A 24,075-nucleotide genomic window follows, 5' to 3' on the forward strand; every position below is an offset into this window, starting at 1 on the left:
CTGCTCTACTCTCTACACCCTTGAATGTGTGGCTGGGCACAGCTCCAGTGCCATCTATAAATTTACTGACGACACAATTATTATTGGCAGAATTTCAAATGGTGACGACAGAGCATATAAGAACAAGATAAATCAGTTAATTGTGTGGTGTTGCAGCAACAACCTTGTACTCGACGTCGGTAAGACCAAAGAATTTATTGTGGACTTCAGAAAGGGTAAGGTGAAGGAACACACACACGTCGTCATCAAGGGATCATAAGTGGAGAGGCTGAGTAATTACGAGAAAATCTGCAGATGCTGGAAATTCAAGCAATGCACACAAAATGCTGGTGGAAAGGAGCAGGCCAGGCAGCATCAATAGGAAGAAGTACAGTCGACGTTTTGGGTCGAGACCCTTCGTCAGGACTAACGGAAGAAAGAGATAGTAAGACATTTGAAAGTGGGAGGGGGAGGGGGAAATCTGAAATGATAGAAGAAGACAGGAGGGGGAGGGATGAAGCTAAGAGCTGGAAAGTTGATTGGCAAAAGGGATACAAGGCTGGAGAATGGGGAGTATCATAGGACGGAAGACCTTGGAAGAAAGAAAGGGGGAGGGGAGCATCGGAGGAAGATGGAGAACAGGCAAGGAGTTATTGTATGAAGGAAAGAGAGAAGAACAAATAAATAAATAAATAGGAGGGATGCGGTAAGAAGGGGAGGAGGGGCATTAACGGAAGTTAGAGAAATCAAAGTTCATGCTATCAGGTTGGAGGCTACCGAAACGGAATATAAGGTGTTGTTCCTCCAACCTGAGTGTGGCTTCATCTCAAAGCTCTCCATTTCTTTTTGGATTCCTGACCCAACCAGTTCCCCTCTACCACCACTCTCCTCCGTCTAGCAGAATTGGTCCTTACTCTTAATAATTTCTTCTTTGGCTCCTCCCATTTCCTTCAAACTAAAGGTGTAGCTATGGGCACCCGCATGGGTGCCAGCTATGCCTGCCTTTTTGTTGGCTATGTGGAACAGTCCATGTTGCAAGCCTGTACTGGTATCCATCCCCCCACTTTTCCTTCGCTACATCGACGACTACATTGGCACTGCTTCCTGCACACATGCTGAGCTCGTTGACTTCATCAGCTTTGCTTCCAACTTCCACCCTGCCCTCAAATTTATGTGGTCCATTTCCGACACCTCCCTCCCCTTCCTTGATCTCTCTGTTTCTATCTCTGGAGACAGCTTGTCTACTGTTGTCTACTATAAGCCCACGGATTCTCACAGCTCTCTGGACTATTCCTCTTCCCACCCTGTTACCTGTAAAAATGCCATCCCCTACTCTCAATTCCTCCATCTCCGCCGCATCTGCTCTCAGAATGAGGCTTTTCATTCCAGAATGAAGGAGGTGTCTTCCTTTTTTTAAAGAAAGGGACTTCCCTTCCTTTACCATCAACTCTGCCCTCAAACGCATCTCTCCCATTTCATGCACATCTGCTCTCACCCCATCCTCCCGCCACCCCACTAGGGATCCCACCACCAAGCACATCTTTCCCTCCCCCTCCCCCTCACTTTCTGCTTTCCGCAGGGATCGCTCCCTACACGACTCCCTTGTCCATTCGTCCCCTCTATCCCTTCCCACCAATCTCCCTCCTGGCACTTATCCTTGTAAGCGGAACAAGTGTTACACCTGCCCTTACACTTCCTCCCTCACCACCACTGAAGGCCCCAGAGAGTCCTTCCAGGTGAGGCGACACTTCACCTGTGAGTCTGCTGGTGTGATATACTGTGTCCAGTGCTCCTGGTGTGGCCTTCTATATATTGGTGAGATCCAATGCAGACTGGGAGACCGTTTTGCGGAACACCTACGCTCTGTCCGCCAGAGGAAGCAGGATCTTCTAGTGGCCACACATTTTAATTCCACGGCCCATTCCCATTCCGATATGTCAATCCATGGCCGCCTCTACTGTTGAGATGAAGCCACACTCAGGTTGGAGGAACAACACCTTATATTCCATCTCTGAAGCCTTCAACCTGGTAGCATGAACATTGATTTCTCTAACTTCCGTTAATGCCCCTCCTCCCCTTCTTACCCCATCCCTCCTATTTATTTATTTTACTTTATTTATTTATTTATTGTTTTTTCTCTCTTTCCTTCTCAGAATAACTCCTTGCCTGTTCTCCATCTTCCTCCGATGCTCCCCTCCCCCTTTCTTTCTTCCAAGGTCTTCCGTCCTATGATACTCCCCATTCTCCAGCCTTGTATCCCTTTTGCCAATCAACTTCCCAGCTCTTAGCTTCACCCCTCCCCCTCCTGTCTTCTCCTATCATTTCGGGTCTCCCCCTTCCCCTCCCACTTAAATCTCGTACTATCTCTTTTCTCCGTTAGTCCTGACGGAGGGTCTCGACTTCTTCCTATTGATGCTGCCTGGCCTGCTGCGTTCCACCAGCATCTTGTAGGCTGAGTAATTACAAGTTTTTGAGTGTCAGTTAAAGTCTGTCCCGAGTCTTGTGGCCCATCAGCCTGGTGCTTATGCCGGGTTTCTGTGGTGTGAAATGACTGAGAGCGACTTTCGAGATTCAACATGGTGTCAGGCCCTTCCAGTCCAATGAGCCATGCTGCTAAATTACAGCCCTGTATCCAGATATCTTCATAACCCATTTGGAATGTTGGAGGAAACTGGAGCCCGCAAAGCAAACCCACACCATTGCGGTGAGAACGTACAGACTCCTTATCAACAGTGGTGGAACTGAACCTTGGTCATGGCACTCTGTATTACGCTAACTACTATGCTACCAAGCTGCCCCTCTCTGCTTAGGATTGATTTCCCCCTCTGATCCCAGCAGAGGCCTCGGTTTCATTCCTCTCCATCTCCATTTGCCTTTTGTTTTAACCTCTATCCTTCTGAACAGTCAAGAGCTCAAGTTATCTTTCCAAGTGTGGAATGGCGCAGTAACGTTGCAGCTTGCAAAATGCTTTACAGAACAAGCGACCAGGGTTCAATTCCCACTACTATCTGTAAGGAGTTTGCTCTCCCCTGTGACCCTGTGGGTTTCCTCACAGCTAGTCCCAGCAGTCAGTGATGTTGACACTGAGCATCTAGTCACCTGTCACTTTAATTCTCTGTCTCTGACTTCTTTCTATCTGACCCCCACCCCCTTATTCCTCTCATGATGCATAGAGTAAACATTCACACTTTGACATTACAACCCTAAGGTTGTAATGAACTTAACAATTTTGGGTAATTATTTTCCCCAATATATGTGGCAGTTACTTTGTTTCTGAATCATTTTGACTCCTCCCATCTTTTATTCTGGCTACTTCTCCCTTCCTTCCCAGTCCTGATGAAGGATCTTGGCCCAAAACGTCGACTGCTTATTCTCCTCCATTGATGCTGCTTGACCTGCTGAGTTCCTCCAGCACTGCCATTAATAAAGTAATTGGTTCCCTAAGGTTGTCATAGCTAGGGGTGGGGTGTTGGGGGGGAGGTGAAGTAAGGAATAAGCTTTCACTACTATTAAATGCTCGCAATGGGCTGCATCTAAAATAGCCTTCACAACCAAGACCAGCTCCTGGCCTTCACGTGTGGCTTAGCTACTAAGACAGGCGCCACCATTTCTACTGACAGGAGAAAGGGGCAAAGGCAGGTTATTGTCACCTTAAAACCAGCCACTTTGGGCAGATGAGGCTTGTCAGCCATGATTAGAGGCTCATATAGGAGAAAGAAAACTCTGATCTCAAACCTCTGCTGCTTTGTGGCTATATCCTCTCATGGGAAAGGTTTCAGGAGTAAATTCTGAGGAAAAATCTAGGGCTGCAGTCCTACGTGGGTTCAACACTGGCTGGTAATTCCTGCAATGCCACTGGTGCTAAACTGTATTAGTCTCTGATGTCTTTTGGATTCATCAGATGCGTGGAGAGTCAGAGCCTGCTACACAGGCAACAGCTTGCTCTCCATATTGTACTGCCCTGGCTTGCATAATGACAAATTATACACAACTAGGATGCAACATCCATGGTCAGCCCCAACCAACTGAAGCCTCAGAATCACAATGTTTACCCTGTCAGCTATAGTTTATACCCTGAAGGAGATGTTTCATCTTCTCTCCATCTCCTCCCACATTAACGATTGTGAGAATTTCTCACTTTTCCTGTTTGATCAATGCCACGTGAGTTGAAATATTGCCTATTGCCATCCCAATTGATGCTTGTTGACCTGCTGAGGACTTTACAGCATCTCTTTTTGCTTCAGATTTCTAGCGTCTGCAGGTTTTTGCTCCAAATAATGTTCTCATGATGTCCATGAGGCAAAAGAGATATAGGGTCACATTCTGCACATTAAGTCTGCTCTACCATTCACTCATGACTGACCTTTTTAACTTTCCGCCTTCTTCTCATAATCCTTAACCCCTTTACTAGTCAAGAACCTATCAACATTTGCCTTAAATACACACTCATCAACTGCTGCCTTAAATATATACTTCGTCAACATTTACTGTACTGTGCAAAAGTCTTAGGCACACACATAAATATATATGTATTTTGTAATTTTTTGTATTGCACAGTACTGCTACTGCGAAAAAAGGAAATTCATGATACTTCAAACATGAGAGACATTCTGTAATGATCAGTAGACGAATTGTTTGGACTCAAGTGACTTTGCCTGGTGTCTCAGTGCCCCCGCCACCTGTCCCACACCCCTCCCACAGTACTCCACCTCGGCATTTCCAACATCCTTTGCTCCCGCCAGATTTACAAACTTGCTCTCCACTCCATGTTGACAAATACAGTACTGTACATAGAGTCTTAAGCACTCTAGCTATATGCATACTACTGTACCTCTTAACTAATAATACTCAAAGTGGGGCAGCATGGTGGCATGGTGGTTAGCATAGAGCTTTACAGTACCAGCAACATGAGTTCAATTCTGCCGCTGTCTGTAAGAAGTTTGTACGTTCTTCCCGTGGCTGTGTAGGTTTCCTCTGGGTGCTCTGGTTCCCTCCCATATTCTAAAGATGTAGGGGATTAGTAGTTTAATTAGTCACATGGGTGTAATTGGGTGGCGCGGCCTCATTGGTCTGGAACATACTATGCTGTATCTCTGAATATATTAAAAATAAAATAATTTTGTTAATTTTTCTGTATAATTGTGGGAACTTCCTCATTGGAATTGGGATTGTATTTTTTTTTTAGAACAGTGGCTATTTTAACTAATCAGTTGTAAGTGACCTAAACAGCTGGATGTCAAAGGCATGTGGGGAGGGGCAAGAAAATGGTGTGTAAGGCAGAAGATCGGTCCTAATTTTGCTGAATGACAAAGCAGGCTTGAGGGAACAAATACTTTTATGTTCATATCCCGAGTTTGTACATCCTCTGTTTACTGTGCCACCAGATTCGGACGCTTCTATCCCATTCTTATCAGACTCTTGAACGGACGTCTCGTACGCTAGTAGATGAACTCATGATCTCCCTTTCTTGTGACAGTGCTCCTGTTGATGCTCAGTGGTTCCTTAACCGTGAATGTCAGTATGTGGGTGCTTTGGCTGAAGCTGGAAGGTAGTGTCGTTTTCTGAAGTTCCCTTGTCTCACCTGATTGGTCCTTGTTCTGCAGGTAACACTGTGGTATTGAAGCCAGCCACCTACACACGTCTCACCGCCCTGCTGTTTGCAGAGATCTGCACAGAGGCTGGTCTTCCTCCTGGTGTCCTCAATGTGGTGACGGGCAATGGATCATTTGGCAGCAAGCTGGCAACACACCAGGACGTGGACAAGGTTGCCTTCACTGGCTCCACTGAGGTACCACAACAGTTAAATTCTCAATCATTTTCCCCTAAATCTGTTCAAAAGTATTTTTTTATTATTTTGTGTTATAAATCACCCTTAGTTAGATAGATATAGGCTCTTCAGTTCAACCAGTCCATTGTTCCCTCAGCTAGTCCCAATTTCCCATCAGTCTCCAAGTCCCCCCACTCCATGTACCTCAAAGTTCAAAGCAAATTTATTACTAAAGTCCGTATATGTTACTGTTTACTATCTTGAGGTATTTTTTCTTGCAGGCAATTACCCAATTGCTTCTTAAATGATACTATTGTACCCGCCTCAACCACTTCCTCTGGCAGTTTGTTCCATATACTCAGTACTGTGTGAAGAATATGCCCCTCAGATCCCTTTTAAATATTTTCCCTCTCATCCTAACTCATGCCCCTAGTTTTGGACTCCTTGACCCTGGAAAGCTGAGTGTTTCTGTCCAACTCATCTATGCCTCTCACAATCTGTAACCTAGTCCTTTATGCTTAGTGCCATCGTATATGCAATGATATTCTTAGTCTGATAAGATCTTGTCTCTACAGTTCTTTGTACAACTGCCATGCATCCAAAACTAATGCTCCACATGGCAATTGGACTTCAATACTGACAGTTGTATAGGGCTGATCATTTACAAAGCTGAGAATTACTGAGCGCTATCATACACGTGAATCTGACTGCCCTCCAGTGATAGCCGTCAGAGAGCAGGAGATTTTCATGCCAGAATAAGCCATCCCAAATCACAGATCATAACAGATGGACATGTCCTCTTCTCATTGCTACCGTCAGGGAGGAGGTACAGGAGCCTGAAGACACACACCCAATGATTCAGTAATAGATTCTTCCCCTCTGCCATTAGATTTCTAAATACACAGTGAATCTTGCATACTACTGCATGAGTTTTTTCTCTTTTTGTGCTACTTATTTAATTTAACTTTTAAAATATGAATATATATATTTACTGTAATTCACAGTTTTTATTATGTATTGCAATGTACTGCTGTCGCATAACAGCAAATTTCATGACATATGCCAGTGATATTAACACAATGAAGGGGGACTCCCTTTATTCTGAGGTTGTGCTCTCTAGACCTAGACTCCCCCACTATAGGAAAAATCCTTTCCACGTCCACTCTATTTCGGCCTTTCAAAATTTGGTATATCTCAATAAGATCCCCCTCTCATTCTTCCAAATTCCAGTGAGTACAGGTCCAGAGTAATCAATCACTTTTGATTCAATAAGCCTTTCATTCCCTGAATCATTCTTGTGAACCACTGCTGAAGCCTCTCCAATGTCAGCACATCCTTTCTTAAATAAGGGACCCAAAATTGCTCACAGTACTCCAAGTGAACCTCACCATTGCCTTATAAAGCCTCAGCATTACATCCTTGCATTGAGGCGGCCAGAACTGAACACTACTCCAAATGTGGTCTAACCAGAGTTTGAAATGACTCTAAAATTACCTTCAGCTCTTGAACTCAATCCCCTGACCAGTGAAGGCCAACATGCAATACTGTGCATCTTAACTACCTGCGTGTGGCAACTTTGAGGAATCTATGGCATGGACTCCAAGGTCTCTCTTCCTTCACATTGTTAAGAATCCTGTCAATAACCCTGTACTCTGCCTTCAATTTCAAGCTTCCAAAGTAAATTCACTGGATTGTACTCCATCTGCTGTTTCTTTGCCCAGCTCTGCATCCTATCAAAACATCCCGCTATAACCTGTGACAACCTTCTACACTATGCACGGCACCATCAAACTTCATCTCATCTGAAAACTTCCTAACTCACTCTTCCACTTCCTCACCGAATTCATTTATAAAAATCACAGAGTAGTAGTCTCAGAGCAGATCCTCGTGGAAAACCATTAGTCACAGACCTCCAGGCAGAATGTACTTCATCTGCAACCAACCTCTGCTTTCTGGGAGCAAGCCAATTCTGAGTTGACACAGCCAAGTTTCCCTGGATCTTATGCCTCCTTGATTTTCTGCAAGAGCCTACCATGGGGAACCTTGTCAAACATCTTATTAAAATCCATATACTCCTCATCCACTGCTCTACCTTCATCAATTTGTCACTCACTCAAAGAAGTCAGTCAGGCTCATGAGGCATGATCTTGCCCCTCACACAAAACCATGCTTCTCTAAATGCCTGTAAATCTGTCTCTTAAGTATCCTCCCCAAACGTTTGCCCACCACTGATGTTAGACTTGCTGGTCTAATTCCCAGTTAACTGTCTTGAACAAAGAAATAACGTCTGCCACTCTCCAAACCTCTGGCACTACTCCTGTGGTCAGTTAGGACTCAAAGATCACCGTCAAAAGCATAACAATTTCTTCCCTCAGTTCCTGTAGTAACCTAGGCTATATCCAGGGACTTATCTATCCTAATTTTTTCATGACTTCCAGTACACCCTTATTCTTAATGTTGACGTTCCAGCATATCAGCCTTTGTATGATGACCTCACATTCGTCAATGCCTCCCTCTCTGGTGAATATTAAAATAAAGTGTCCATTAGGAACCTCTCCTACCACCTATGCTTCCAGGCACGTTTCCTCTTATACCACTGGTTGGTCCTATCCTCACTCTAGTCATTCTCTTGGTTTATACACGCGTGTTGAGCACCTTGGGGTTTTCCTTAATCCAAGGTCTTCTCATGTCTTCTTCCAGCTCTCATAAGTCTCTTTTTAAGCTCCTTCATGGCTACTGTATAATTCTTATGGACATGCAAAGTTCAAAGTAAGTTTATTATCCACCACTCATTCTTCAAATCTCCCATCAAAGCTGAGAGCCATCAAACACTCCTCATATGTTAACCCTTTCATTCCCCAGGTCATTAATGCAAACCTCCACTGGACCCTCTTCAGCACCAGCACCATTTCCTACCCTGGGATCCATTTTCTTGCAGGCATTTACACTAGAACAAAGAAATACAATAGAATCAATGAAAAACTACGCACAAAACAACCAATGTGCAAAAGAGGAGAATTTGAATGAAGTTACCCCCACCTCAACTCTGAACTGATACCAAGGCCTACAGACTCACTTTCGAGGACTCTGCAATTCACGTTGTAAGTATTATATATTTACATCTTTTTTGTATTTGCACAGACTGTCGTCTTTTGCTGGTTCTCCCTTCATTCATGTGCAAGAGAAGACAATCTGTTCAAATACAAAAAAAATGATAATGAAAATAGGTAATACTGGGAACATGAATTGTAGCGTCCTTGAAAGTGAGTCCGCAGGTTTTAGAATCAGTTTAGAGTTGAGGTCAGGAGACTGATGGTTGAAGGGGCTAATGCATGTGTGCAATGCACCAGAGAACTCTGTGTTTGTAAAGTTAGAAAGCATTAGCCCCTTTATACCATAAGCCTATAAAAATAGGAGTAGAAGTAGACCATTTGGCCTATTGATTCTACTCTGCCATTTGATCGCGGCTGACTTATTATCCCTCTGAACTCCATTTTTCTGCCTTCTCCCCATAGCCTTTTATACCGTTGCTTATCCAGAACACATCAACTGCTGCTTTAAGTACACTCAACGACTTGGCCACAGCCATCTGTAGAAATGAATTCCACCCTCTGGCTGAAGAAATTCCTCCTCATTGCTGTTACTTAGAAAGGGAGTAGATACTGTCTGAGATTGTGAGATGCAGGCATTACAGACTGAAACATGCAACAAACCACTTGCTGGAGGAACAAAGCTGAATCTGTGGGGAGGGGCAGGGCAGTGGTGGAAGGAATTGTTGATGTTCTGAGTGGAAATACTGCATCAGGGCTGAGAATGGCGAGGAGAAGTTGACAGTATGAAGAGTGTAATGGGAATGAAAAGATCTGAGGTGACTGGTGGACTGAGATAGAGAGATGGAGTTGAGAATTCCTACTGCCCCACCCACCACAGATGTTGCTCAATCCACTGAGTTCCTCCAGCAGATTGTTGTCTCCAGTGTCTGCAGTCTCTAGTGCCCCCACAGACATGTCAGTTATGTGATGTGCTCCCTCTGCAGGTGGGACGGCTTCTCCGCCGAGCTACAGCCGGCACGGGAAAGAAGCTGTCACTGGAACTTAGCGGGAAATCCCCCTTCATCGTGTTCGACACCGCTGATCTGGATAGTGTGGTCGAAGGCCTGGTAGATGCTATCTGGTTCAACCAAGGACAGGTGAGTAGCGGTGAGAGTTCAGACAATGTAGTTTGTCCACTCCGTTTGCTAAGGGCAAGCACTAGAGCCCAGCCATCATAAACCAGAGTGGACCTGCCTTCTGAGCTCTCTTCATATTGTGCTGTACTGGGACTCAGTAATAACTGTGTGCCGTTGACCCCATTGATGGGCTTTAGGTTCAGTTTTGTGAAGGGGGATGTGTTTATGTGTACCTTGTTTACAAGAGATGACAGTGAGGTTTCTCTACAGTCACACTCGCAAGGATGGCTGGTATTCTAAAAGGACCCAGCTCAGTAATACAGCCTCTTTCTTGAGGTTGGAAGGGTTAGCTGCATTGTTCAAATCAATCACTGAGCGCTTTGCTTGCAATGATAGGCTTGCAGGAGGTAACAAGTACTGCCACCATATTCTGAAGAAAGTAAGAATGTTTTTCATTCAATCCTCAGCAAGATCATAATTTGTCAAAGACAAGAGATTCTGTAGATGCTGGAAACCTTGAGCAGCATGCACAAAATTCAGCAGGTCAGGCAGCATATATAGAGGGGAATAAACAGTCGTTTTGTGCCAAGATCCTCCATCAGGAAAGGAAGGGCACAGAAGCTAGAACAAGAAGCTTGGTGAGGAGAAGGAGTACCTTCTTCCTCCTTACACCTGTCAGCTCGTACTCCTTCCCCTCCCCGCCTTCTTATTCTGACTTCTACCCCTTCCTTTTCAGTGCTGATGAGGGTCTCAGCCTGAAAGGTTGACTGTTTGTACCGCTCCATAGCAGCTGCCTGGCTTGCTGAGTTCCTCCGGCATGTTTGTTGCGTGTTGCTCGAAGACGCCAGAGCTTTGCCGTGTTGATGATGTTGCTTCTGTTGTAGGTGTGCAGTGCTGGCTCCAGGCTCCTGATGCAGGAGTCGATTGCTCAGGAGCTCACTAACCGGCTGACGCAGCGCATGCGGTGTCTTCGTGTGGGTGATAGCCTGGATAAGGGCGTTGACATGGGCGCACTGGTAGACGAGTCTCAGATGAAGACAATTACAGAGTATGTGGAGGAGGCAAGGAATGAAGGAGCAGAGGTAAGAGCTAAGAGGAAATCCAACCCTTAACTTCCCTATTCTTAAATTGTTATCCCTACCCAACGTTAATCCCTTAAACAACATTTAGAGTCAAAGAAACCAGTCCTTTGGCCCACCTAATCTGCACCAAATTGTTACTTTGACTACTCCCATTGACCTGCACCTGGACCTTAGCCCTCCCATCCATGTATTTATCCAAGTTTCTCTTAAATATTGCAATCAAACCCACATCCACCATTTCCTCTGGCAGCTCGTCCATACTTGCACCCACTCTCTGAGTGAAGAAATTTCCCCTCATGTTCCCTTTAAACCTTTCACCCTGAACCTACACTATGACCTCTAGTTTTAGTCTCACCCACCTCAGTGGAAAAAAGCTTGTTCGTATTTACCCCATCTATGTCCTTCGTTTTTTTTTATTTTCTACAAGAAACTGCAGAGAGTTGTGGACACAGCTCAGTACATCACAGAAACCAGCCTCCCCTCCATGGACTCTGCCTACACTTCTCACTGCCTCGGAAAAGCAGCCAGCCTAATCAAAACCTCACCTTTTACCCCACTATTAAAGGACTATTGAACAGTCTCCTAATACAATGAGATGGACACTACCTTGCAATCTACTTTGTCATGACTGTGCACCTTGTTTTCTACTTGGACTGCACTTTATTTATAGCTGTAACGTTATCCTGCCTTCTGTTACTGTTTGACCAGGAAAAAGCCCAATCTAAATGCATTATCTTATCGACTTTGGCACTTGCTATAGCCATATCGGTTACCTTATTTTCCTGCCTTCTCAGGATCTCTCACTGACAATGCATTTTTTTTGAGACATCCTCGGTTTCTGAAGGGACACTTTAAAAATACATATTTTTCTTTGGATTTTTATAGAATCTTGAAGACGAGTTTGCACATGCTCTCACACATTCTCATTGTAGGTGTTTCAGGTGTCTGAGGGAATGCCACAGAAAGGTTTCTTCTACCCGCCCACCCTCATCACCAATGTCAATACTGTTTCTCGTGTGGTTCGTGAAGAGGTAGGTAGACCCTCTGCAAAATTGAATTTTATTTTCTTGAGCCGCAAGTAATGGGAGGGAGGAATGGGGTGTGTTTTGCTGTTGTTTTGTTTTTCCTTATGTTCTGCTGAGCATGATGGCATGCTATGTTGGTGCTGGAACGTGTGGCGACACTTGCCATCTGATCCTAGCACATCCTTGGATGTGTTGGTTGTTTAATAAAACCCGTTTGGTCTTCCGAAATAATAGAGGGAAGTACTTTTTCTAATCTATTTGCTAATAACTTAGAAAAAACTTTAGAATCAACATTTAATAAAGATATTGGTCTATAAGATGCACATTGAGCAGGATCTTTATCCTTCTTTAATATTAAAGAGATTGACGCTCTATTAAAAGATTCAGGAAGTTTACCAAGTTTCAATGAAGCCTCAAAAACCCTACAGAGCCAAGGGATTAATGAAGGAGCAAAACATTTATAAAATTCTACGGTAAACCCATCAGGGCCAGGAGCTTTCCCCAAATTCATAGAGAAAATAACATTCTTAATCTCATCCATAGATGTGTTGGTTGTTAACGCCATCGACACATTTCACTGTAGGTTTTGACGTACATGTGATAAATAAACTTGGATCTTGAATTTATTGCAAGCCTTCTCTTTGATACCTTCTAATTTATGTAAACTGAAATGCACTGTATTTAGTCCAGTTGGTTGCTCTTCTCTCTCATGCCTTTTGGCACGCTGGCTTTCTGATGTTAATTCAAATACATTCTTGAGTTAAATATCACACTTTATGCCAACAAATGACTTTGAGTCCAAAATTGCATTGCATACACAGGCTGTATTTGGTCAGTGTTGAAGGGCAGCACAATTATTTAAAAAAATTATCTAGGCACAGTGTGGAATAAACCCTTCCAGCCCCTCCAGCCGTACCACCCAGCAGCCCCCGATTTAACTCTAGCCTAGTCACAGGACAATTTACAAAGATCAATTAACCTACCAACCTTTAGACTGTGGGTGGAAATTGGAGTACCCGGAGGAAATCCACTTGATCATGGAGAGAATGTACAAATTCCTTACGGGCAGCGGCGAGAGTTGAACCTGGGTCGCTAATACTGCAGAGCTTTGTGCTATCCACCGCGCTGCTACCGTGAAATTATCTGCAAAGCTAATTTGTCAATGTTACAGATGATGCGAAAGTTGGTAGTGGTTGTGGATATAGTAGAAAATTGTCGTAAGTTACTACAGAACATAGAAAGGATGCAGAGCTGAACAGTGAAGTGACATAGGGAGTTAAATCTGTAAAAGTGAAAAGGGATACACTTCAGAAGATCGAATTTGAAGGCAGAGTACAAGGTTAATAGCAGGATTCTTAGCGTGGCAGAACAGAGGGATCTTGGACTCTGTGTCCATAAATCCTTCGGAGAGTTATTGCACAAGTTGATAGGGTGATTAAGAAAGGTGTATAGTGTGTTGGTCTTCATTAGTCGGGGGATTGAAGTAATGTTACAGTTTCGAAAAACTCTGATTAGACCACATTTGGAGTATTGTGTTCTGTTCTGGTCTCCTCTATAGAAATAATGTGGAAACTTTAGAAAGAGTGCAGAGGAGATTTACCAGGATGCTGCCTGGATTAGAGATCATGTCTTATGAGGAAAGGCTGAGTGAGCTAGGGCTTTTTTCTTTGGAGAAGATTGAGAGGCAACTTGATAGAGGTGTACAAAATAGTGAGAGGCATAAATAGAATGGACAGCCGGTGCATTTCTCCCAGAGAAATATCAGAGAACATCCATCTAAAGTGAGAGGAGGAATTAAGGGAGATATTAGATAAAGCATTTTTTTACAGAGTGGTGGGTGCCTGGGATATACCACCAGGGGATCTGGTAGAGGCTGATAAAATTGAGATATTTAAAAGACTCTTAGCTAGGCAGAGGGATGTAAGAAAATTGGAGGGTTATGGGCTGTGTAGGAGAGTAAGGGTTAGATTGATTGTGGCATAGATTTATGTAGGTCAACACTACTTGTGGGCTGAAGAGCCTGAACTGTGCTGTACTCCTCTATGCTGTGAAGGAAAATTATATGTTGGTCTTTAATGCAAATGTGAAATGGAGAGAAATATGTCTTTAATTATAAAGTTCCTGGTGAGCACTCACTTGGAAAGTTCTCTGCAGATCAAGTCACCCTTCAGTGGAAAGATATGCTAATACTAGAGTGAATATAATGAAGATTAGCCTGATTTTTGGAACTGGTTAGAAATTGAGCAGAGACGGCCTGTTTTCTGTAGAGTTAGAGAAAATGAGAGAGCGAGTTTAATGAAAACATTGGGACTCGTTTAATATCTTATCCAAAAATTGCATGGCCCAGCAGAGCTGCTGCCTCTTAGCTCCAGAGACCCAAATTCGATTTTCCATGCAGAGCACATGTGGTTATTTTGTACGTTCTTGCTGTGACCGTGTGGGTTTCTCTGGGTGCTCTGATTACTCCCACATCCCCAGGGAACTGCTGATGGTAACTTTCCCCTAGTGTTGCGAGAGTTGTAGAAGCTGAGGGGAGATTGACAGGAAAGTGGCACAAATCAGAATGGGGATTACTGTAAGAGGGTGTTTAATTGTGGACTCGGTGGGTTAATGACCTTTTCCATGCTCTATAATTCTTAACATAAGAGTCAGGCAGCAGGACCAAAGCGAAAAATGACTTCACCCAGAGGAGAGCTGATCTTTTGAATGTTCTTGTGGAGCCCCGGCCCCTGAGCATGCTCAAGATGTGTATGGGAATATTTTGGATAATAACAGAGGCTTTATATTTGCTTTTGCACATTTTGTTGTTCATTGATCCTGTTTACAGTTACTGTTGTATACATTTTCTAAATATGCCCGCAGGAAAAAGAACCTTAGGGTTGTATGTGGTGACATGTATGTACTCTGGTAATAAATTTTACTTTGACTTTTAACTTTTGGCATGAAAGCAGAACTAATGTAAAAGATTAACAGTGATCTTAATGAACATAGAACATTACAGCGCAATACAGACCCTTTCGACCACAATGTTGTGCTGACGTTTTAACCTACTCTAAAATCAATCTAACTCTTCCCTCCCCCTTTTTTTCTATCATCCATGTGCCTACCTAAGAGCATCTTAAATGCCCTGACTGTATCTATCTCTACCACCACCCCGGCAATATGTTCTATGTGCTCACCACTCAGTGTTTTAAAAAAAATCCTTCCTCTGATATCCTCCCTCCTATACTTTTCTCTTGTATTAGCCACTTCCACCTTGGGCGGGGGGCAGGGGAGTTTCTGCTGTCCACTCTATGGATGCCTCTTATCATCTTATACTCCTCTAACAAGTCACTTGTCATTCTCTTTCACTCCAGAAAGAAAACTCTTAACTCAATCAACCTATGCTTATAAAACATTCTCTCTAACCCAAGCAGCATCCCAGTAAATCTCCTTTGCACCGTCTCTAAAGCTTCCATATCCTTCTTATAATGAGGCAATCAGCACTGAACACTACACTCCAAGTAATGAGGGGCTGAATGGCTAACTCTTTCTATGTATGTTTGTATAAAAGACTGCAATATTTTGTACTTCCCTGTCCTTCCCTGTATTAATCCCTCCACGGAATAGTAAGCCTACATTTACAATGCTTGATGATTATGGTAGGGTGTTTAGAATCAGAGGGAGTTACAGTTCAGAAACATCATAGAGTCCATGCTGACCACCAACCACCCTTTTTCACTAATCCTACATTCATCCCATTGTTTTGCAGTTCTCCCCACATTTTCTTTAACTCCCATCGATTCTTCTATTCACTGACACACTTGGGGCAATTTACAAAAGCCATTTCCTCCCATGTCTTTAGGATATGGAGGGAATCTGGAGCTCCCAGAGAAAACTCAGAGCTACCGGAGGAGGAATTTCTTCAGTCAGGGGGTGGTGAACTTGTGGAATTCATTGCCACAAACAGCTGTGGAGGCCAAGTCATTGGGTCTATGTATGTTTGGGGAGGGGTGGAGAGGCAGTTAACATAAAGCTATTACAACAAAAGCAACCTGTATTCAATTCCTCTGTTGTCTGTTTATACATTCTCCCCATGACCATGGGTGTTTCCTCTGGATTTTCCCACATTCCAAAGACATACGGGTTACTAGGTTCATTGTTTGCGTGAGTGTAATTGAGTAGACTGCTCATTGGGTCAGAAGGGTAAGTACCATATCGTATCTCAAAGTAATAAAATCAAATACACTGGATTCTGGTTAATTGGGGAAGTTGCTTATCTGGGACAACTCTTAAAGAGCAAAATCTAATTGAGAAAAAGCCACGATTCCTTTTGTTTATATGGAACACAGTGCCACTTGACTGGAACAGAAAACTTGTTGAACCATTTCAAACGACTGACAATCGTATGCACGTGTGTGGCTGTTAGACGCTACACTGTGCTTAGAGTTTTTAAATAACGTCAGTTGTGTGTATTTACAGTTTCAAGAAACAGTTTGTGAACCCGTTGCAATTACCTGGTTTTCTGATCATAAAATATAGTCTAATCTTCATCTAAGTCACATTAATAGACAACGCAATCTGCCTAAACTAATAACGCACAGACAATTGTACTTTTCAGATCTTCATTGAGCATATTGTTTAATCATTCATAGTCCAGGCTGGAAAAAGTATGTGACCCCTTGTATTTAATAACTGATAGGACCCCCTATCACAGCAGTAACTTCAACCAAACGTTTCCTGTAGCTGCTGATCAGACTTGCACAATGATGCGGAGGAATCTTAGACCATTCCTCCATACAAAGCTTTTTCAGTTCATCAATATTTCTGGGATACTTTGCATGACCAGCCCTCTTCAAGTCATGCCACAGCATCTCAATTGGGTTAAGGTCTGGACTCTGACTTGGCCATTCCAAAATACAAATTTTCTTCTTTTTAAAGCATTCTGTTGTTGATTTACTTGTGTTTTGGACCATTGCCTTGGTGCGTCATCCAACTTCAATTAAGCTTCAGGTGACGTACCGCAACCCTGACATTCTCTTGTAAGATGTCTTGATACAATTTTGAATTCATTTTCCCTGAATGATTGTTAGCTGTCCAGGTCCTGTTGCAGCAGAGCTGCCCCAGACCGTGATGTTCCTTGCACCATTCTTCACAGTTGTGATGAGGTTTTGGTGTTTGTGTGCAATGTCCTTTTCCTTCCAAACACAGGTGGGTGCTTTTTTGCCAAAAAGTTCAGCTTTTGTCTCAACTGCCTATAGTACATTGTCCCAGAAGCGTTGTGGAACATTCAGGTGGTCTTTTGCAAACTTGAGACATGCAGCAGTGTTTTTTTTGGGGAGCAGTGGTTTCTTCCTTGGCGTCCTTCCATGAACACCAATTTTGTTCAGTGTTTTTCTTATAGTGGACAGATGAACAGAGACTTTAGCAAGTTCTAGAGATTTCTGTAGGTCTTTTGTTGTAATCGTTAGGTTCTTTTTCACCTCTTTCAGCATTCATTGATTGGAACACCTGATTCCAAATAGCTTTTGTAGAAGGCATTACCCCAGAGGTTCACTTTTTTTTAACCTAGACTGTGATTGTTTAGATGGTGTACTCTGTATTGACGAAAAGAAGTACAATTGTTTGTGTGTTACTAGTTTAGGCAGATTGTATTTGTGACTTAGATGAAGACCAGACCGCATTTTATGTGTAATTAATGCAGAAATCCAAGTCATTGCAAAGGGTTCACAAACTTTTTCTTGCAACTGTATGTTCAAAAAGCTGTGATTTTTGTCACTGATAGTTGGTGGGAAATAAGCAGGAAAATAATTCAGAACTGCTTTCTTACTGCGGTTTCAAGCAGTCAGGCTTGGCAATATCAGTAATGGCTGGGAGTAAATATGAAACAATTTCACTACATTAACAATTTAGGAACTACGAGGAATTTGAAGGTATCCACATTCATCTTGAATGTTACAATAAAATTGAAGATTTGGAGGATGCATTGTATGAAGGCAGTCCATTATATACACGAGCTGTCTGTGCTGATGTTGTTCACTTACGGTCAATCAAAAGAACATGACACTGTACATTAGATAAATTCCTCCCTCAAGAACTATTAGGAACTAAAACACAGTTTTTTAGTACTGTAGTAGTGTTGGTAATGCTCTAATTTTTTCTATTTGTCTTTTTTAATACCTTTTTTAACTATTTAGCTAATTGGGGCAGCTGCTTAATTGGACCAATATATATTGGTTTAGATGTGTCCCAGTTAACCGGAATCCACTGTATATTTGATTAGTAAAGATGTCAAAAGCTATGGGCAGAAGGCAGGAGAATGAGGTTGAGAGGGAAAATAAATGAGCTGTTTTTGAATGGCGTAGCAGACTGAATGGGTGAATGGTCTAATTCCGTTCCTAGGTCTGGTGGCTTTAAAACCCATGTAGTCACAGGGAAAACATGCAAACTCCACCTAGTGCCAGAGGTCAAGACTGAACTCAAACTATGGTGAGTTGGCTCTACCAACTGTATCTCTGTGCTCCCCTCTTGATTGTAGGTGATGCGCAAGTTAATCTTATCTATTCTTCTTCAGGTTTTCCTAAAGCATTCTAACTTGTCACAAAGATGATTTGTACTTGGAGTTATTTGTGTACAGTGGTCAAGCTCCAAACAGGACAGTTATTTGGATGTACCCAGTAAAAAGTGAATGTAAATAATGCATATTGAACTACAAATAGAAAGTGAAATAACAAGTCAATGCTCATTAGTAAGGATTCAAAGTGCATTTATCAAAGAATGCATCAATTATACCACCTTGAGATTCGTCTGCTTACAAAGCACAAAACCCAAAAGAAACAGATTTTAAGAAAAGATCAACACCCAATGTGCAGAGAAAGAGAAAAAATAAACACAGATCATGTAAACCATAATAGCAAGCAACAAGATTCTGAATCAAATTGACCCGGAGCCGGGAGCAGCCAGAGTAGGCCCATGACCTCGGTCTCAGTTCACACAATGGGACAGGTGGTCTGGTCTCCTCCCACATTCCAAAGACTACAGATTAGGGTTATTGAGTTGTGATCATACTGTGTTGCGCTGGAAGTGTGGCAACCCTTGCGGGCCTGCCCAACAGCATCCTCGGTAATTTGATGTGTCGCAATCGTTGCATTTCACTTTTTTTTTGTTTTGATGTATGTCTGACAAATAAAGCTAATCTTTAAATCCTTAAATCTTTAAGCTAGTGAGTGTATCAGTGTTACAGATCACAGCTGTTGCTGAATTTAAGGAGCTATTACCCCTTAATTCTTTAGATATTTGGACCAGTTCTGGTAGCCATGACTTTCCGCACTGCAAAGGAGGCTATTGCTCTGGCAAACAACTCCTCATACGGACTTGCAGGCAGCATCTGGACTGAAAACCTGCCCTTGGCACTGGAGGTAGCGATGAGGTGATACAGCATGCTTTTGCTTATAATTTCCCCAATAGTATCCTTTGCTTCACTCTCACTCTCTCACCCCCACCTCCCTCGACCCTTGCCCCCACCCCCCCCCCACTTCCTATTCCTGTCCGTCCTTACTCTTGCCTTTCTTGGCTTGCTTTCCCTCTCTCGCTATGTGGGTAACTCTGGCCCTGCTTGTTTCTGGTGTTCCTGATTTATTGATAGACACTGTCTTTAGTTTGAAGGCTGGAGCAGTCTGGGTGAACGGGCACAACATGTTTGATGCTGCAGCTGGTTTTGGTGGTTATAAAGAGAGCGGCTTTGGACGAGACGGTGGGAAAGAGGTCAGTATTGGAATTACAAAGAAGCTAATGTGGAGCTTAAAGGCCACATTTCCATTCATGGATGAATTATTCGATTGACTGCATTTGGACTAAAATACAATAAATGTACTCAACAGAAGTCAGATTTTTCTTGCAGCAACATAAAAGTTGGAAGTTTGATACTTGATGGGAGAGGAATGAGGAAAAGATGGGTGAAGGGAGTCAGAAAACATGTCTAATCTGTGAATGCCAAGAGAAAATGAGGGGAAACACAAAATTCAAAAAGAGACATGTTGCTATCCTACATTGTAAACGTTACTGCTCAGATTCTGTGGGTAAGAAATGATCCCAAGAATCTGTCTCTAAAGATTTAGCAAGTTCCTTAGTAGCAATTATCCCAGATCCTCAAACTTTTAGTTCTTGCAGTGTATGAGTGATATCTATGGTGTTCAGAGCATTGAGTTCATTAAGCAAGTAAAGAAAGTTGAAATTGGATTTATTGTCATGTGCACAAGTGCAATGAAAAGCTTACTTGCAGACACAGAGCATCAGGTACACAAGATTCACAAGAAAAACATGAACAGGCTCGATGGGCCAAATGGCCGATTTCTGCTCCTATTCTTATGACCTTCATAAATCATACACAATTTCTTCAAGAAAGAACACAACTAGAACAAAAATAAACAAGGTCCATTTTAGTATGAAGTAGTAGTGGTGCTGCTAAACTGTAGTGATTCAGGTTTTACCAATCAATTGTGTTAGCTGATGTGCAGCCCCATGAGTTCTTATCTGGACGTTCATAGATGCCTTTCCATCCTCCCACACCCATCTCTCCCATCTAGGGCTTGTATGAATACGTGCGGCCTGCTTGGGAGGAACGTCCCAACCCAAAGCCAGTAGAAGTCAAGTACAAAACATTTGCATCTGTGCACGGAGCAGATCTTCCACCGATCCCAGGGCAGGTGACACAGCCCATGTTACTCCAGACCGATGCTATTCCAAGGTGGGAAAATGTGGAATTTGTGCCAGTAAATCCAACCGTCTTCAGATACTTGTTTGACTTAACGGCAGTTGTGTTTGTTTACAGTGTTGACCGTACGTATAAAGTGTACTATGGAGGTGCTCAGAAGAGGCCTATTGGCATGTACTCACGGCCCATTTTTGACCAGAAGGGTAGGGTGGTGGCTTATGTTGGTGACTGCTCTAAGAAGGATGTTCGAAATGCAGTGGAGGCAGCTCATGCAGCAGCTCCAGGGTAAGTAGTGGTGACAGTTCAACCGTGGAATAGATCCACACTTTGCTGCTAATCTCCATTATCTTTATGGTTGTGATAGAGCCACCCTTGTACATTTCCAGGTGGCACATACCCTCCAATTCAATCCAATTAATTTCTAATTTAATTGTCATTAAACCATATATGAATGCTCATAAATGCAGCCAAACGAAACAGCGTTACTCTGGATTCAAGATGCAAAACACAATACCAGCAGTCACAAGCAGCACAAAGTATCACAATCATGCAACAAAAGAGTCCAAAACTCGTGCTAGCGAACACTGGAGGGGTGGGGGGAAGCAGCACCAATTTCAGCCTGGATGTCGCATCACACCACCCTGCCCCCCCCCCCCCCGGTAGAGCACACCAGCTCCGAGGCCCCCACCTGCCCCCCCCAGGTGACACTGGAGCGTGAGGCCCAGTCCTCACATACACAAGATAAGCAAACAAGTTAGAACATTAGCAAAATACAACCGCAAAAAAAATATATGTATATTGTCCAGACCCTTCAGTCCTTTGAAATCTCCAGTTGACCAGTAGGGCCTGTCTTGTGCTGAGTGAACACTGGTAGGGGGAGAGGGTGGGTTTTGTAGCACAGACTCCACCTCAGATGCTGCACCAGACTGCTCCTGGTGGAGTGCAACCACTGAGACGCCTCTCTACCAGTGGCTGTAAAACAGGCAACCCTGTGGCTTTGAGGCCCTCAGTCCATTAAGTGCCCCCAGAAGCTGCAGTCAACCACAACAGAACATGTCTTCTGCCGAGTGAAGCACTGGGAGGGCAGCACCGACTCCGTTCCTGATGCCGCACCACACTGACCCTGGTGGAGTGCACCGGCTTTGGCGCCCCTCTCTTGGCAGCTGCAAACAGGCGATACCGTTGCTTGAGGCCCAGTCCTTGCTCCAACTGGGGCCACACAGCTACTCCACCATTGGCCTTTTCTCTGAGCCAACAAATAGGCGAATCGAACCTGTGGCGTACCAGATTAACAATGCCCCAAAGGGTCTTGCGATCACAAGAAAAGTGACCAGGGCAGCCACGTGCTATTAAACTGTAAGCCTCCAATGACTCAGGCAGCAGCACATTGCACAGCTCCTTCATTATCTTCGCCAGTGAGCAACTCGCTGATGGTGTAGACCTGCAGCATTTTAAGTTCTTAATGTATAGCAGGATCGTGCCATCCAGGTGAGCACAGTCTCCAGTCTCCAAGGCAAGGGTTGGTAAGGGTAAGGCTGTTCCCAGAGTACAATGGGCATTAGGAAAATGACCTTGAGCCCTGAGGCCTGTCCTGTACCTTTATGAGAATGCACTAAAGACTTTAAGTTCAAGTTCAAGTTTATTGTCATTCAGCTATACATGTTGATACAGCTAAAGGAAACTTTGTTCTTCTGGGTCCAAGGTGCAAAACCCAGTACCAATGGTCACACAGCAGGTATAGTTACGATACAGTACACATAGTTAAATAAAGCGCAATAAGGTCACAAAATAATTTTAGCACAAGTGGCATAGCCTGATGATGATTGTGCATTGATGTTGGCCTGGAGCCACATTTCTTTAAGAACCAACATGCAGCAGTTCCTCATCTCGCTCCAGGTCAGTTGCAGATGGAGGTGGTCCAGTTTCTTTTCCAGGGAGCGAACACTAGAGAGCAGTATTGATGGAAGAGCTAGCCTGCAGGGTTTCACCTTTTAACCTAGCATAGATTCCCGTGCACTGCCACGCTGTTTCTGGTGCTTCCAGCCTTGGGTGGCCGTAAGAGGCAACACTGCAGTGTGAGGGCTTGGAGGGTCTGGTCCATGCAATAAGCCAATGCTATGCAGCACCTCTACTGTCGGTCTCACTAATGAACCGGACTTGTCGTACTTTGTATTATTAAATGGTGCTTTGAGTATAGAGTGGGCTTCCCCAGACAGAAGGACTGGAGCCTCTCTGAAATGCAAGGAAATAGTTGAAGATTCAAGATTGAAGTTTATTTGACAAGCCTACAGTGAACGGCATCATTTGCACTAACAACCAACAAGGATGTGCTGGGGGGCAGCCCACTTTGTTGGCCACACATTCTGTCATCAACATAGCACGTCCACGATGCTTGGCAGAGCAGCACAGACCTCCACAAGCAGCAAAACAAGCCCCATTCTTCCCTCCCCAGCTCACACACATACACCTAGGACAGCAGAATTGGACTTGCAGACATTGGGCTTTGACTTCCCCAGCGTACCTGCAGAGACTTGCAGACTCTGCTCCAGCCAGTGGGCCTCAACTTCTGAATTTCCGATTTGACCCTTGGCGTCGATCCCAGGAAACACTGATCACCAAACACTAGGCCTCAAACTCCAGACTTGCTAATAGCAAGACCCCAATCACTAGACCTTGAACCTTGGACATGCAGATGATGGGACCCTGAAAACCAGGCCTCAAACTTCAAACTCTGGCAAGTTTGGAGCTGGTAGAAGTTGATGCCAGTATCAGATGAGGGATAAATGCAGAATCAGTGTAAGTAGGTGGTTGGTCCTACCCTGGTTTCTCAATAATTCTCAATGGCAATTGCTTCTAGATTGATTGTTAATTTGAAATCTAAAAGAGAAATAAAGAAATACGGATGAAGATGAAAATTGACAATTTGTTAATTCTACTATCAGATTCCCCCTTCGTCAACCCTTTACTTCTTCCTCCTATCACCTCCCATCATCTCACTTCATCCCCCCTCCCCTCGCCCTCTGCCTTCCTCTGGTCTCACCTGTCACCTGCCAGTTTGTACTCTCCCCTTCCCCACCTTATTCTGGCTTCTTCCCCTTCTTTTCCAGTCCTGATGAGGGTCATGACCCAAAGCATTGACTGTTTATTCCCCTCCATCGATGCTGCCTGACTTGCGGAGTTCCTCCAGCATTGGTCGTTTGCTAACTTATTATTCAAAGTTCAAAGTTAAACCTATCTCAGTACATACATGTCACCACATACAACTCTGACATTCTTTTTCCTGTGGACATACTTAGCAAATCTATAAAATAGTAACCATAAACAGGATCAATGAACAACAAACTGTGTAATTGCAATTATAA

General features: G+C 43.6%; 1 protein-coding gene across 1 annotated transcript in view; it reads left to right on the forward strand.

The window, feature by feature from the left end:
- The window catches only part of aldh16a1 (aldehyde dehydrogenase 16 family, member A1), a 104,463-nt gene that overhangs the window by 47,423 nt on the left and 32,965 nt on the right, over nt 1–24,075 (forward strand). The window contains exons 6-13 of the mRNA XM_063062515.1: nt 5,583–5,767; nt 9,783–9,935; nt 10,799–10,996; nt 11,929–12,027; nt 19,293–19,429; nt 19,659–19,764; nt 20,586–20,746; nt 20,831–20,998. Coding sequence (XP_062918585.1) covers nt 5,583–5,767; nt 9,783–9,935; nt 10,799–10,996; nt 11,929–12,027; nt 19,293–19,429; nt 19,659–19,764; nt 20,586–20,746; nt 20,831–20,998 — 1,207 coding nt within the window. The remainder of the gene's footprint in view (nt 1–5,582; nt 5,768–9,782; nt 9,936–10,798; nt 10,997–11,928; nt 12,028–19,292; nt 19,430–19,658; nt 19,765–20,585; nt 20,747–20,830; nt 20,999–24,075) is intronic.

This window comes from Mobula hypostoma, chromosome 11 (genome assembly GCF_963921235.1).
Source record: "Mobula hypostoma chromosome 11, sMobHyp1.1, whole genome shotgun sequence".
Lineage (NCBI taxonomy): Eukaryota > Metazoa > Chordata > Chondrichthyes > Myliobatiformes > Myliobatidae > Mobula > Mobula hypostoma.